Here is a 16,725-nt window from a genome sequence, read left to right as displayed (position 1 = left end):
TTTGGATTGTGTTGCAACACAGGTTCTAATAATTCTGCCATTGTTAAGTTACTGTTAACCTACGTCTTCCATTTCTCTAGGTAGCAAACAATGCTGTTTTTCTTTATTGCCTTTGTGTGTGCCTTGTCTTGTATAGCTAAATGATATGGAGCATTATCCACGACAATTATAGAGTTTTTTTATTATGTATTGAATCACAATGTCTACAAACCACTTCACAAAAGTATTCTGGTTTTTATCTTCATGACAGCAGAGGTTTTTTTGAAATGAATAATAGCAGACTACTGGAAATGAAACCTTTTGAATTTCTGGCATGTGCTACAATTATTCTTTTTCTGCTGCTTATCAAAGCTGCCGTACTAAAGTTGCTGGTATTGTCTGTCCAGTCTTTTTGTAAACTCTGTTCCACATTCACCTGTTTCAAGTCAAACAATACTGTCAAAATTTGTCCCTACTAACTCTCTAAGAAAGCAGCATTGCCAGGCTGGAATATCTTGACATTCCATAAATAACTTGAACCCAGAAATGGATTTATAGTAGAATCCTAACTTTTTCACGAGTAGTAATGAGGATGATTTACTAAAGTGAAACAGGTCCTCTGCTGCTGCATGGGTAGGATGTAGCTTTTTGAGTATCGGATACTCCTTCCTTGAGTGAGATCCATATATATAACGATGAATTGCATCTTCCTGAAAAGAATCGAGATCTGTGACACTCTTCTTGAGGCACCTCTTCTTTCCATGTGTCTTCAATTTGGATAACTCATCTGATTCTTCTTTCATGAATTTCTCCTTGCAGTTTATCAGTGATCATTCGCTGGTTTGTAGAGCAGCTGTAGTTCACTCTACCACTTTTTCAAAGGAACTATAGCTGTTTCTGCAGCCTCTCAGTCCACTCATATTTTGACTCCTTTCATCATATATTGCAAGGTATGCGAAACTAAATGTCACCCAAATCTCTCACTGCAATGGCCAGCTGAGGACTGGCTGGCACAGTGCTTTAGGCAGCGCAGCATAGTGGAAGTGGCAAAGCAGTTGGGAGTCGGCAGTGCCAGGCTTCCAATGATGTATTGGTGGTGGGAGCTGTTAAGTGACAACTAGTTTAAGTCCGACTATGAATCTTATCAATATAATTGTGATGTTTTTAATGATGAAGTATTTTTGTTTTGAATGGTTATTGTAAACAGGAATAAAGTATATGAAATGCTGTTTAACAGAAGCATTGTATTTATTTTTAAAGCTGGATGTTGGATTTTGTACTGTCAACTTCCAGCAATAATTGTAGCACTTCAACAAACAAAATTTGATCAGTAGAGATTGGAGAGCGTGCTGAAATAATAAGGTGAGCAAAACTGAATAACGGGAAGTCTTAGTTCCCAATCAGAATTTACTTTGCCATAGGAACATCACACCCCCTTTCAAATCTACTGAGGCACTTTTTTTTTATTTCTAATACCCCTTCAATCTTCCAGAAATCCTCTTTGCTTCCCTTGCTCATTTTGCTTTCTTTTTTTCCTCCAGTTCTGTCTAATATTGTGTGTAATACTTACTATATTGCAAAACAAGTGTATAAGTTAGTCATCAGATGCACATGGAAAAAGGTGGGTTACATCTAATTTTTAAGTTGATCACCAATAGTTAATTAGCACATTGTTCCATAGATCAAATTCACAATATGGAATATTTCAACAGAACAAACATAAAACATGCCAACTTCAAAAAATAATATTTATATCGCTACATTTGACCATTTTCAGTTAGTTATCTTCGTTCAATAATTTCCCTGTGGTATAGCCAGAGTTGTTAAAGACTGAAGTATGATAATGTAATGGTCTTTATTTATTTACACAGAGTTGCATTTAAATTAGCCTACAATGAATTGGATTATAAATCCTACTGTACACAGTATAAATATGCATTACATATGTCACCAAAAGTAGAAAAAATAACATATACATTGAAAAAAAGATCAATAAATTTGAGGACAGTCATAATGAGTTAGTGCTAACAACTTAAGAAGTCCTTTGAATATGTCTTCTTTCCAATGAACTGTCCCAATCTTGTAACAGCATCTGGTTGTGGATCAACTACGATATCAGCACTACTTTCGCTTCCATCAGCAGGCACTGTAAACAATTGTATGTAAATTACAGATAGGTACAAACTGCGTTTTTGAGGTTATTTAAACAAAGAAAACTTGTTCCCAGGAAGGTGATATCACACCAATACTTGAAATAAAAATTATGTGAATGGTATTAAGAATAAGTAACAGCTACCATCAATGGACTCACATATAGTTATATTTGATGGTGATGAAAATAATGTAGCTGGCCATGATTTATGAATGGTGTACATCTTAACACAGCCAATCTTCCACAGAATCTAGAACACAAAGAATACTTTACATATTACAGGAAAAAATGAATCAGTATATAATAAACTATTGAGAATGAAAAGCTGCTAGCCACAAGTAACCTATGCCACCCATTTCTTCATTACAACACACATTTACGTAGCTTAAGATTTTTCAAGAAAAAATTATTTTTATGACATTGTCAAAATCACAGCAGAAGTTCTGGTTTTCAAACTGAAACAAAAGGAAATATGGTTGCAGGGAACTACCTATATACACTATATTTTATCATTTCATCTACAAAGTCTCTCCATGGAAATCCTAAGCGCTCCATATGAGTTCTACACAAGAAGATACAAACAAAATGCACCTCTTATCTTTCACCAATTTGCCAGAAATACAAGAGAGATGTAATTTGAGAAGCTCAAGCTGAAAAATAAAACTGCAAGAACAGGAAACTGACAAGAATAATTTTTTGAAAGCTCCCCCTTCCAAAATCATGCACCTTTTACATGGCATTCTAGGACTGCTATGCTGACCTCCACCCCTTTTTCTGTACTTAAAATTAATGGGTGTTTAGAAAGGCAACTTATAAGTACCCAACAAATTGTGCTATACTGAGATTGTACTATTTCCCCGCGTAATTACTGCCTTCCACAATTAAATTTTGCTATCACTTGGAAAACTTCTTTATAATCACACTTTTTTTTTTTTTTTCAAAAACATTATTACTGCAAATCCTCCTAACACCATCTATGTATCTTAAAAACATAAACAATCAACAGTAGCAAGGGTTGTACTGTAAGAAGAATTACTTAGGATTTAATTTCAATCATTTAATAATAATAATAATAATAATAATAATAATAATAATAATAATCAGTAAAAAAAGAAAAAAAGCTGCTGTGTGACAGGAGAGCTCCTGTCAGTAGAATTCTCAGTTGATGGTAACAAATGGTATATTTTACTTCATTTTTCTCTTTATACTAACTAAATCCCATAAGAATGTTAGTGTATGTTTCTCAGGAGACTGCAACAATGTGTCAGTCTTGAAGCCAGGCTCACAATATCAAAAGCAGACATTAATACAAACAAGAATCTTTTTACCATCAGCACGACAATGAGAAAATAGAATTTCGAAACTGTCCATAAAGTGACCTCCATTTGCCACATTTGTTTTGCTGTCTTGCCAGTAATGAAATTGTAGTATATGTAGTGCTGGACCCCTGCATATTTAGCCACCGGCTTCACAGATGTGCTTTGTGGGAGAGGCACAGCCTGTTTTACCTTATGTGGTTGTTTATCAACAGAATGTTCATGGGGCTGTTTACTGCTAAGCCTCCTGCGGTCCCCATAACATCTGGGGGCACAAGTTGTGCCAATACATGGTGCGCAAGTCATGGTAAACAGCACTTGCTGCTCAACCCCTCTACAGTCAGTTCAACTCTGGGCTCCAGACTGAGTATCAACAGCCTTGAGTCTATGCTTTGAACCACAATGCCTGCTACTGCTGTTGCCCATCAAACAGTGCTTTCTCATGCCTTCATCTCAACCATCAGCACTGAACATCTGTCAGTCACTCCCAAAGACCACACCTGCAGTTCGACGGCCCACAAGCACACAGCCATATAGTACTGTGCTGCTGATTATCCTTGGCATCTCCTGGCTCATCACCAATATCGATGATGGTGGACTCTGCCACAATACACATAACTGAGATGGACTTTTAAGGTATACTCAGCTGTGGCCTTTAGTTCTCTAAGGCGTACTTAGCTTAGTTCACAGTTAATAAACAAGGGTTGTCATTGCAATGTGTGAATTCGATCACTACCAGTCACACCACTAGGCTAAGAATACAACTATGACAATGAAGTTAATGGTTTTGTGTTACAGTGCTCTTCCCTCTTCCTCATGTACTACAATGGCGCTGAGGATAAAGGTTTCATGTCTCACTGCCCTTCCATTGTCCCCATATACTACAGTTGTGACAAGGATAATGTTTTCATGTTACAGTGCTGTTTCCTTGTCTGCAATATACTGTGTTACAGTGCTGTTCCCTTGTCTGCAATACACAACAGTGGCAAAGACGATAATGGTGTACTGCTACAGTGCCTGCTCATTATTTGCGTACTTCAAAGCCAGCTCAAGGTTCACTGGCTGCAATGCCAGCTTCTGGTCTCATCTGGCACCTGACTAGCACACTTCTCCATGCCAAGCTCAATGCTGCCATACCACGTCGCTATCCGCCCAGATGATGCAGCTATGGCCAGCCCTCTTTCTCAGGGTGGTGGTGATCAGACAGGCCACGTACAAGGCAGCTTCTTCATGTGTGTCTCAGTGTTTCCTCATGTGCCTTCATTCATTTTCGATGGAGCAGGTTTTTTTTGTCAACTTTTTGCATGTTTTTCATGCAAATGGCATTTTCACTTGAGAGCTAGTTAGTCTGGATGGGACAGCATATTCATGTTATTTTGTTGTGACAGCCTGTATTCAAATCTGACTATTGTGCGAGTGTATCCACCTGTGTACTGGAAATGTAATGTTTCTTTCTTGGGTTCCATATCTGGGTTCATTTGTATGGTCGTCTCCCTTTCAGAAGCCTTTTGTTCTGCACCTGGTGTTCATGTTTCTTGGTAGATGCAAGTTCTTGGCAATGTTCTCTCTTCAGCATAATTCGGGTGGTCTATATATGTGTTGTCCAATGCGCATTCTCTTGTTGATGTTGATCTGCATAGTTCTCAGTAGTTCCTTGGTGTATTTCTCACCTTTCTGCGTACCATGCCTGTTCAGTCACCAGAGCAATAATTGTCCAAAGCCTTTCCATTCAAGGATCAGGCAATTCTGGACCATCTCCCTGCTCACTCAAGTTCTACAGTCTCTCTCTCAGTGTTCCAGTGGGCGTAATCAGAACCAGTATCTGGACAGGACATCTAGGATCTTGTGTGTGGTAAGCTGGCTCACATTCTGTCAAGTTTGTTTACAATGTTGTCAAGCCATGCAGCACTACATTGCAAGTTCACAGAGTTCTCTGATAGAAGTCCTCTGGTATCAGGTTAGCATTTGCACAACACACAATCAGACACCAGCTTCTTGCAATTGGCCCTTTAGCTTCGGTCCAGTCACCCTGGTCGGGTCATGGCGACCATTGGGGTTCAGTCATTACAGCTGGCCCTCGGTTACAGGGTGTATATGGGGACAAGGAAAAAAATTTCCCGGATATCCCGTTTAAAAAATATGATTTTTCCCGGGCGAAAATACACTTTTTCTGTGCTAAGTGACAGTAGTTTTTCCGTAGATTTTCCCTCGGAACTGTAAAACTTATCAATCCTTTGAATGGTTAATGCTTTATACAATCGCGTAGAACTTCCCGGAAAAAAAAGAAAAGACGGGGCAAAGAACTTTTGGAGAGACTTTTAATTAAAGACAGGAGAGAAGTTATGGAAAGACCTTTGATTTGCAGCAACATATACGCTGCATATTTTCGTATTACGGAAGTATAAATTCGAATTGCACCAAACACAGCGCGTCAGTTTCCGGAGCGTTGAAACCGAGGTTGCGATGTCCTTTTTGTAAGCGAGTCATATCTCAACCCACGAGATCTCGTCAGCCGATGACAGCAGTTATACAGAGCATAGGACATGTGTTATAGTCAGCCAATAGCAAGATCACTGGTTACATAGCGCGAACTCGCAAGAGGAAAAGTTAACGGTTTACATTAAAGTACACAGTACCGTATATCTACAAGAAAAGCTAAGCTTTCACATATAATATTATGTCTCTAAGATTAACACGCTACAACAGAAGCTAAGCTTTCACATGTAATATTGATCATTTTTTGCGTGTGTTATACTTTAAGACACATCACACAAATGTGCCAGTAAATTTAAAATTATGACATAAATGTCTCGGCTCGAAATTCTTGTAAGTGGCTGGTTTCAAACTGTTCAGTTTCGAACCCTCTTTGATTTAGATATCCATCCCACTTTCTCACACGTAACATAATTCATCTTAAGTAAAACGAAATTTACTTTGAAAGTAACGCTTTTCTAACCATCATTCGCAATACTATCTGGAGGCTGTTAGAAAAAGGTTCGATTTACCAGTTGCCAGAGAGCGCCAGAAAACAGTCATTATTGTGGGTGTGCAACTGCAGTGGTGTAGGAAGCCCATATTATTGTGTGTATGAAGCACTAAGAGAGCTTACATTACAGCATATAAGAAACAGGGCATCAGAGGATACTCCAAAGAGCATCGGAATTTCGTAAACCATACTAAAATGCATAATTCGGCTAGAAGTGCAAATTGGCTTTTTCCAGATTCACAATGAAGTAGGTCCCATCTGACATTAAGCTTTTCAGTGTGGTTTTTGGGATGTAAATTTTCTTGGATTACCAGTACTCTACGATCTCATTTTTGGTTCTTTATTATGGCATAATGCCATATATGGCAGAAGATGATAACGTGCACTTGAAATTCAGCGAACAGTTGGAACTAGCCAATACTGTAGAATGAAACACTTCGTTTCAAAAAAAATGATTGCCTCGGCGGAAAGATTAATAAAGCAAAATTTCTTTAGAAAACTTGCAAAAATAACTTCACTGTTCTGCAAGGCGATTAATGCTTGACTGCTACTAACTTGGAAATACACTCCTGGAAATGGAAAAAAGAACACATTGACACCGGTGTGTCAGACCCACCATACTTGCTCCGGACACTGCGAGAGGGCTGTACAAGCAATGATCACACGCACGGCACAGCGGACACACCAGGAACCGCGGTGTTGGCCGTCGAATGGCGCTAGCTGCGCAGCATTTGTGCACCGCCGCCGTCAGTGTCAGCCAGTTTGCCGTGGCATACGGAGCTCCATCGCAGTCTTTAACACTGGTAGCATGCCGCGACAGCGTGGACGTGAACCGTATGTGCAGTTGACGGGCTTTGAGCGAGGGCGTATAGTGGGCATGCGGGAGGCCGGGTGGACGTACCGCCGAATTGCTCAACACGTGGGGCGTGAGGTCTCCACACGGCCGCACCAAGCTGCCATCGTAGGGGAGTGCCTTGAAACAGAAGATATCAGGCGAATGGAGTGGCCTGCCTGTTCTCAAGACCTAAACCCCATCGAACATGTCTGGGATGCTCTCGATCGACATATTGTTGCATGTCTTCAAACCCCTACGACACTTCAGGAGCTCCTATAGGCACTGGTGCAAGAACGGGAGGCTATTCCCCAGCAGCTGCTCGACCACCTGACCCAGAGTATACCAACCTGTTGTGTGGCCTGTGTACAAGTGCATGGTGATCATATCCCATATTTATGTTGGGGTACGTGTGCAGGAAACAGTAGTGCTTTGTAGCACATGTGTTTCGGGACAGTTTTCTCAACTTATCGCCAATACCGTGGACTTACATATCTGTGTCGTGTGCGTTCCCTACGTGCCTATGCTATTAGTGCCAGTTTTGTGTAGTACCACATTGTGTGCACCACGTTCTGCAATTATCCCTCATTTATGAGCATGAGTGTATAAGCCCGGTCCGCGTATGTCCGCCGCTGTCGGCCGGTGGTGAAATGATGGCAGATACCACAGTATTCATTGCGCACTCGCTGCGCCTGCTTCAACTTTTCAGTGGCCAGGTTCCAAGCTCTGTCTAGCTGCAGGCCACCATCTTTATTGAGAGTATTGTCAGAAATTTTTAACTCTATTGCTGCTTTTATAACACAGTCCCAAAAACAAGTAGTCCATGTAATAACAGATGTCTCAGCAAATGCAATATGGTGTCCGTTTTTTAAAGCATGTTCCGCTACCTCTGATTACTCACAATGGTGCGGGCGGAAACATCTCTCGTGCTCCACGCGGCGCTGTTCAATAGTACACACAGTCTGTCCGATATAGAACTGTCCAGATCCACATGGCATTTTATATAATCTTGCTGCTCCAAGTCGAACATCGTCTTTCACAGGCCTCATTAGCTTTTGGATTTTAGAATTTTAGCAGATGCCCTGAAAACCGTATTACTTTTGTGCTTCTTTAGAAGCCGGCTAATCTTTCCTGTTATTGAGCCACAGAATGGCAAGAGTGCAAGCTTCTTCGTGTCCTTCTTGGAGGTCTTTAGCTTACGTTTCTTTGGCAACATGGCTTGTGAAATCTGGTGGTGGTTGTCACGCAGTTTCCGGGATTATCGGCCGCTGGACAACAGTCAGTCGCTCTCGATACTAGACATGTGCCTAAATGGCCCATGAGCTCACAGCCGCATGGTGCAGTGCCTTGGCACATCCTAGCTCACCACCACTACCAATGTTTGTGGGCTCCATCATAGTGGGCACCTGCTACACATCATCGAAATGGACTTTTAAGTTGTATTCAAGTATGGACTTTTATCCTCTAAGCTGTACTGAGTTTAGTTCACTGTCAACAAACAAAAAATTGTCATTCTAATGTGTGGATTCAACCCCTACCAGTATCACACCTTGGTGAAGGATATAACAGATACAGACAAAAGCCTCATTCTCACATGAATAATGTAATGAACATACTCAGTATCAATTTTTACTAATTTAAGCAACGGAAAATGCAAGATGGAATGTGCCTATCTGCAACTCAGCATCTCTGCCATATGGTGAGTTGCATTTTTCCTAATTTAGCAACACAGGCCGCAAAATTAATTAATAATGATATTCAAGTGAGCAGTTTCATATTATAACTGCCAATAAACAAACAAGGCACTATTTGGCATGGACTCCTGTTTACAAATTTTTCTATTTCTTCATTTACATAGTGTGTATCATATTGCTCATGTATGTCTCTTTCCCATAGGATTTCTTTTCCCAACCACAAACATATTATCAGAGACAGCTGCTACCTAATGTGACACGTATCAGGGAGAGCATTTACGCATGAATTCAAGGATACAGGTAAGGAGGACATCAAAACTTCTCACCATCTTTTATCATATGTAGTTCTTGACAAATATCATGAAAATGTATCAGAAAGTTGTTTCAACACAATGCCATAGCTTTGTAATGGTGCGTATAACATTATGAACTTCTAGTTCTTTCTCTATTATGACACAATTTCTAGGGTAACATTTAGAGATACGACACTAGAAGCAGACAGCCTGAAACAGGGGAAGGAATACTGTAGATGATGAATGGGTAGCTTTGAGAGATGAAATAGTGAAGGAAGTACAGGATCAAATAGGTAAGAAGCCAAGACCTAGTAGAAATCCTTGGATATCACAGGAGATATTGAATTTCTGTAATGAAAGGAGAAAATATAAAAATTCAGCCAATCAAGCAAGTGAAATGGAATACAAATGTCTAAAAAACAAGATTGACAAGAAGTGCAAAATGGCTACGCACAATTGGCTAGTGCCTTTGGAGAAAAGAGAAGCAAATGTATGAATACCAAGGCCTCAGATGCAATACCAGTATTAAGCAAAGAAAGGAAAGCTGAAAAGTGGACCGAATATGTAGAGGAGCTACTGTACAAGGGAAATGAACTTGAAGTTGATGATGTAGAAAGGGAAGTGGAAGTAGTTGAAGTTGAGATAGGAGCTAAGATACTGCGAGAAAAATGTAACTGAGCGCTGAAGACCTAAGCCAAGGCAAGGCCCCCGGATTAGATGATGTTCCCTCAGAACTGATGATATCCTTTGGAGAGCCAGCAATGACTAAATTGTTCCATCTGGTGTGCAAGATATATAAAATAGGGGAAGTACCCTCAGACTTCAAGAAGAACATAATAAATCCAGTAACAAAGTAAGTAGGTGCTGATTTTGTGAATATTGCCAAACTATTAGTTTAATAAGCCTTGGTTTCAAAAATTTTATATGAATTACTTACAGAGGAATGGAAAAACTTGTAGAAGTTGACACTGGAGATCAGTTGGGTTCCAGAGAAATGTTGGAATGTGCAAAATAATACTGATCCTATGACTTATCTCAGAATATAGGTTAAGGAAAGGCAAATCTAGGTTTATAGCATTTGTAGAAGCTTCTGAGAATGTTGAACAGAAAACACTCTAAAGTTTCTGAAGTTTGGTTGGGTAAAATACAGGGGAAAAAATGTTGTCTACAACTTGTACAGAATCCAGACGACAGTTATACTCATAAGACTTGAAGGGCATAAAAGGGAAGTATTGGTTGAGAAGGGAGTGAGACAGGGTTGTAGTGTATACTCAAGATTATACAGTCTCTACACTGAGTAAGCTGTGAAGGAGAGCAAGGAGAAATCTGGAGACAGTATTGAAGTTCAGGGAGAAGAAATAAAAACTTTGAGGTTTGCTGATGACATCACAATTCTGGCAGAGACAGCAAAGGACATGGAAGTACAGATGAATGGATTGGACAGGGTCTTGAAATGAGGATATAAGATGAACATTAACTAAATGGTAAATAAATGTAGTCAGATTACATCAAGTGATGCTGAGGGAATTAGATTAGGAAATGAGGTACTAAAAGTAGTTGATAAGTCTTGCTATTTGGGCCATAAAATTACTGATGATGGCCAACATAGAAAGTATACAAAATGTAGGCTGGCAAGAGTTTTTGAAGAAGAGAAATTTGTTAACACACAATATAACTTTACAGTTAGCAAGTCTTTTCTGAAGGTATCTGTCTGTCATGTAGCCTTGTATGTAAGTCAAGTGTGGGCAATAAGCAGTTCAGGCTAGAAGAGCATATAAGCTTTTTAAATGTGGTACAACAGAAGCATTGATCATGTAATTAAAGAGAAGGAACTCAACAGAATTAGAGAGAAAAGAAATTTGTAGCATAACTTCATTAAAAGAAAGGATTGGTTGATAGTACACATTCTGAGACATCAAGGAATCATCAATTTAGTATTAGAGGGAAGTATGAGAGGATAAAAACTGCAAAGTGAGATAAGTATAGTGAGCAGGTTCAAATGGATGTGGGTTGCAGTAGTTATTTGGAGATGAAGAGGTTCTAACTGTAAAGAGTTGTGTGGAGAGCTGCATCAAACCAGTGTTTGGACAGAAGACCATAACAACACCAACAACAACAACACTAGACGTAAACTGACCTAAATAGCATCTACAGAAATTTCCTGTCAGATAAATATTGTATGCTATACTGGCACATGAACAAGGAACATTGTCTTTCACAGCCAGTTTTCTTAGAGAGTGAGTTGCCTGCAGTTAAGGTTCTTGGTTTGAGTCCTGGTCAAGTATACTGTTTTAATCTGCCAAGAACTTTCAAAACAGTACAGATTGTGTTGTAAAGCAAAAGATTCATTCTGGAGCCTCTGCAGAATCTCAGTAGTAAATTGTAAGTTTGTGGCCTTCCTTGGTCACAGTTAATTTCCAAACAATTCTTCTGGGTAGCAGACTGCATCATATTGCAAAATGGTGTACCAGCATTCCAAACAATACAGTAAGTGGCCTTCATCAAGATATGTACTTAGTACTATTTACCATAATGGCCAAAAGATTTGTACATCACTGTAGAACATGATGAGGTAAAGAACCAGGATGAATTTTACGGGAACAGAAGGAAATTGTGCGTTGATTGAAGCCTTCAATACTGCTTCACCAACTCTCAACCAAACTGACACCTTTCAACCTAACCTAGACCACACGCTTCGCTAAGTTGGCATACATTTAATGTCACATGCCACAACATTATTACGTCACAGGGCAGTGCTAACATGTTGTATGGGTAGGTTCAACTGACCCAAAATTGTTGATTTTCCCCTCAAATGGCGTGCTACGTCTCCCTTCACAGAGAATGTTTACTGACAATTCTACTTCATTTTAGCATCACACTAATCCTACCATTTTCTTGTTCTCACTTGGCAGGTGAACAGGGTTGTGGTTAAAAAAGCTAAACTTTACTTTTAGTTTTGTCTTTGCTTGAGCAACCTGGTAAGTTTGAGTCTTTCTATCCTTCTTTTACTGTAACTAGTTAATATCAAATACAAATATTTTGCCAAGAATAAATAAATAAAATAAAACAAAGCAGAGTGGAAAAGAGAGAATCTGTGAATTTCTTTCTTACCTCCAGAAGTTCCCTTACATGAAAGGGTTGTATTGCTGGTGAAAACCGTTCAGCAATGCTCTCTATAGTATTTCCTGGTTTGGACATGCAGTGTCCAAGAATGGCTCCCAGCAAGCGATCCAGTATTCTCCTATTTAATGTACCATTTATTCTTATCCATGGTCGCATCGAAATCTGGATCTGCTCACTGACCAGAAAGAAATACAGTGTCAGACAATTTTATACAATTGTACAACAAAGACACCTCAGCCTACACTAAGAAATGGATAAAAGTCACCATAAACAATTGACCAACTTCTTAAGAAACATCCCCCCCCCCCCCACATACACACAAACACAAAACACCATACACGTACAGTTATTTGTTATTACACAACTGGATCTATGTGCACACTTCTTTATATCAATAAAGCAACATGCCAATGCCCTTAACTTAAGTTGAAATCTTTTGTTACTAGCTTAGTTTTCACAAAAATAGAAATTAGCACAAAATGCATGAAATACGGAAAAATCATATCTACTTTACAAGGGAATACGAAGAAGCTTAACTGGGAAAATAAAATATTGTAGTCGAATTTGAGTACAGTATGTATCTCAGACAATATACATTCATTCATTCATTCTTAGCCAACAGTCTTCCACAGTGGTAACATCAGTTCCCGTCTGATCAGTTAGTGCTGTAGTACTTGGATGGATGACCATCTGGGTTTGCTGAAAGCTGTTGGCAAGCGGTGTGCATTCGGCCCTTGTGAGGCCAGTTGAGGAGCTACATGATGGAGAAGTAGTGGCTAGTCATGAAAACTGACAATGCCAGGAGAGCAGTGTGCCAACTACATGCCCCTCCATATCTGCATCCAGTGACACCTACAGCTTGAGTACAACATGGCAACCGTAGGTACTGTTGGACCTACAGAGCCCTGTTTGGGTGGAAAGTTTTTAGTTATATTCATTCACACATCCTGTTCCATGAATCCCACCACAAAGGCACATATAAAAGCTGCAACACCTAGAAAGAATGACCTTACGTAAGCCAAATTTAGAGGATGTGAAGAACAGCAAACCAGCCGTATGTAACTAAGATATGTAGAGATGGTGTAGGCTCAATAGTCAATGCAGAGCTATGAAAAAAAGTGAAAAAATTAAAGCAAGTGCCTTAATCAGTGCAAAAGGGTGAGTAAGTACGTGGAGACTTCAAAAAGGATAGAATTATTGATCTCTGGTCAACAAGTTTGTCATGCTATGACACTTCTGGCTGTACATGGTATGCAGTTGCAACAGTAGCGTGCATGTGGAACTGTGGTTTGGAGAGGACTACCCACAGTGATGAGTGAATATTGGGCAATGCAATCGGATCACAAAATGGAAAGCCCAACATATCATCTGCATTACTGCAAGACACAGTATGGTTTCATGCACAGCACTGACTTAGTATTACAAAATAATGGGTGTCAGGGTCATATCCAGTGGTCTTTGGGACTGTTTGGTGATTAGTGACAGTTCTGATGACATTTCATCCATACTGATGAGGTAACAATGGCACATGAATCAGCAACTGGTGCATATGGGGTGATGCAAAGTGAACTTTAATAATGTTGAAACAATAGATTTTAGGATTACTGACCTGGTTGGTAACAATTCTCATGACATTCAGTCCCTAAGGCTGGGGATGGTGGTAGTAAGACATGGAAATCACAACTATGGAACATTTGGAGCAAATTCAATCAGAACTGGTACAAACATGAGTTACTATCTCAGAAAAAAACTGAAAATTGTGGAGGTAAAACACCCACAGAATTGCTAAAAGAGGGTACGGGGGTAGACACCAAGTGACACACAAAAATATCCAAAAATTACTGATATTATAATCAACTCCATAGCTTTTGTTGTTGCTAGGATGATGGAGAGCCCCGAGTACATTTCACCTCTGGGAGTGTGAGTATGAATGGAAAGGGAGTAACACGTAAAAAATAATTAAAAAGAATCATTATGGTATCAATGTCACAATTTTCAGGGTTGCTAGGCTGTATGTACACATCTAAGTAAGTGAACAATACCATGTAATCAATTAGATTATCATGTAGTTTTTAAGTATCCTACCTGTTCTCCAATTCTCTTGCAGCTGCTTTCAGTTCCATTACTTTTGCTGATTTATCCATTTCAATCTTTTGTTTTCTTGAAATTTCATTTCTTTTCCTTTTTCTTGGTCTTTGGACTTCCACGTTTTCCTGTTTGACTTCTGTAGATATTTTATTTGGAATTTTACATGTCTTGCCTTTTTCTGATACAACACTGCTCTCTGGAAGATGACACCTACTGTTGGAGCTGCCACAACTATCCAAATTAGAGCTATGAGGCAAACTAGTTGCTGTTGTTCCTTCAGGGTTTGAAACAGTCACAGATTTGTGTTCCTCAGTCTTTTTTGGAGAGGTTACTCCATCATCTGTAATTTGAGGATCTTCAAGGGTATTTACATCATTTTTTTTGTGCAAAGAACAGCTGTCCACTGAATCTGGATTAGTGTTTACATTATTAACTTCAACTGGATGTTGAGGATAATTGTTATCTGAAATGGCTTCAGAAAGAGGAATGTTTGCATCTGTACCGTCTGTTGTAGTGTCATCTTTCTGGTTACAGCATGAGTTATTAGTCTTTTTAGAATCTTCTGGGACCACAGCTGCCTGTTCAGCATCTGAGTTCACATTTACTCCAGAGAAACTGGATTTTATACGTGCCTTCAGTTCAGCACGTAAGTTAGACTTTGTTTTGAGTGAAAATCTATACCTGTTTCTTTTTATTACACTACTTTTTGTTTTACCTGATTGCGACTGAACTTTTCGAAGCTTTTGTTTCCGTTTTTGTTGCTGTCCGTTACGTTCTGCTTTCCTCTTTTTCAGTTGATAAAGCATTTGTCCTTTTTTCTTTTTAATCTTCCTCTCTCCCTCTGTAACAACTTCTTTTTTAGGTCCAACTACACGCAAGCCCTTTGCCATACTTGGCTTCAGTTTCTCCCTGCTCAAACGGCGTAGTCTACGAGTGTTTACGAGCCACAGTTTGATGAATTTCCAATGTATGTAACGGGCCTCTGTTACACCATTTCTTATTACAACACCATTTTGTGTAAGAAATGAAACAATTTCAGAAAATTGCAATTCTTTGAAATTCCTCTGGCACACAAACTGAAAAGTAAACAAAAATAATAAAAATAGTAGACAAAAGTGATAAATTGAAGTTCTACTGATTTAACATCAAACATTTCTCAGATAGGATGAAATATCTTCAAACATAATGGTTGGTCAATAATAACAAATCAAAATCTTTGAAGAAGGAATGGAGGAAGATTAGCATTTTATGTCCTGTTGACAATCAGCATCATTACAGAAGGAGCACAAGCTTGGAATGTGCAAGGATGGGAGGAAACTCAGCTGTGGTCCTTTCAAAGGAATCATTTAGCATTTGCCATGCATGTGTTGGAGAAACCATGGAAACCTCAACTATGTATGGTCATTTATTCCAAATGTGGGTTGGGATATGTAACACAACTGAAAAAGAAAAAAAAATTGAGACTTAATTTTCCGATAAATACTTTAACATTAACAAAAATTAAAAAATCATTTGAGTGCATTTGAATGCTCTTATTAGTCTGCTGCGTATGGGAATGGAGTTTACGTAAATATGGCTGAGAGAGAAAGGAAGGGAGGGGGAGAGGGAGGGGGAGGGGGAGAGGGAGAGGGAGGGGGAGAGGGAGGGGGAGAGAGGGGGGGGGGGAGAGGGGGGAGAGAGAGAGAGAGAGAGAGAGAGAGAGAGAGAGATAGAATAGTAGGGGGCTATGAAGGGACACATGAGAAGAGGAGCGCAGGTTTCTTTTCAGGGACATTAGCTGATGTACATGATTTGTTTCAGGTCTCTTGTGTCAATACTAAAGAGCTCAGAAGATACATACAACATGTAATTTATTCTGTGCTGGTGTGCTTCTCTAGAACTTTTTTACAAAAGTGCAACTGCATGTCTCACACAATGAACTGCCAAGTTTGTTCCGATGTAACCACAAGTGCTGGAACGAAGACGAAGAATGCAAGACCAGAAAAGGTGGTGAAACGACGTCGGCCAATGGTGTACACAGGGTGTATACACGGACAAGGAAAAGAAATTCCCGGATTTTTCCCGGATCTCTCGGTTAAAAATTCATTTTCTCCCGGGTGAAAATACACTTTTTCCGTGTTAAATAGCGGTATACTTTCCCTCGGAACCGTAAAACGTATCCTTTGAATGGATATGGTTTTATACAGCAGCGTAGAATTTCCCGGCACTTCAGAAAACGAAACTCAGGGCAAAAAACTCGTTTAGGAAAGATCTTTGATGTGC

The 16,725-nt window shown here is 39.5% G+C and overlaps 1 protein-coding gene across 1 annotated transcript in view; it reads right to left on the bottom strand.

The window, feature by feature from the left end:
- Positions 1 to 1,815: 1,815 nt before the first annotated feature.
- Positions 1,816 to 16,725, bottom strand: part of LOC124775806 (general transcription factor 3C polypeptide 1) — a 354,943-nt gene continuing 340,033 nt past the window's right edge. Inside the window, 4 exon segments of the mRNA XM_047250637.1 lie at positions 1,816 to 2,125; positions 2,291 to 2,381; positions 12,364 to 12,550; positions 14,461 to 15,539. Coding sequence (XP_047106593.1) covers positions 2,004 to 2,125; positions 2,291 to 2,381; positions 12,364 to 12,550; positions 14,461 to 15,539 — 1,479 coding nt within the window. The 3' untranslated portion in view covers positions 1,816 to 2,003.

Source organism: Schistocerca piceifrons, chromosome 2 (assembly GCF_021461385.2).
Source record: "Schistocerca piceifrons isolate TAMUIC-IGC-003096 chromosome 2, iqSchPice1.1, whole genome shotgun sequence".
NCBI lineage: Eukaryota > Metazoa > Arthropoda > Insecta > Orthoptera > Acrididae > Schistocerca > Schistocerca piceifrons.
This window is presented reverse-complemented; position numbering and strand designations above follow the sequence as displayed.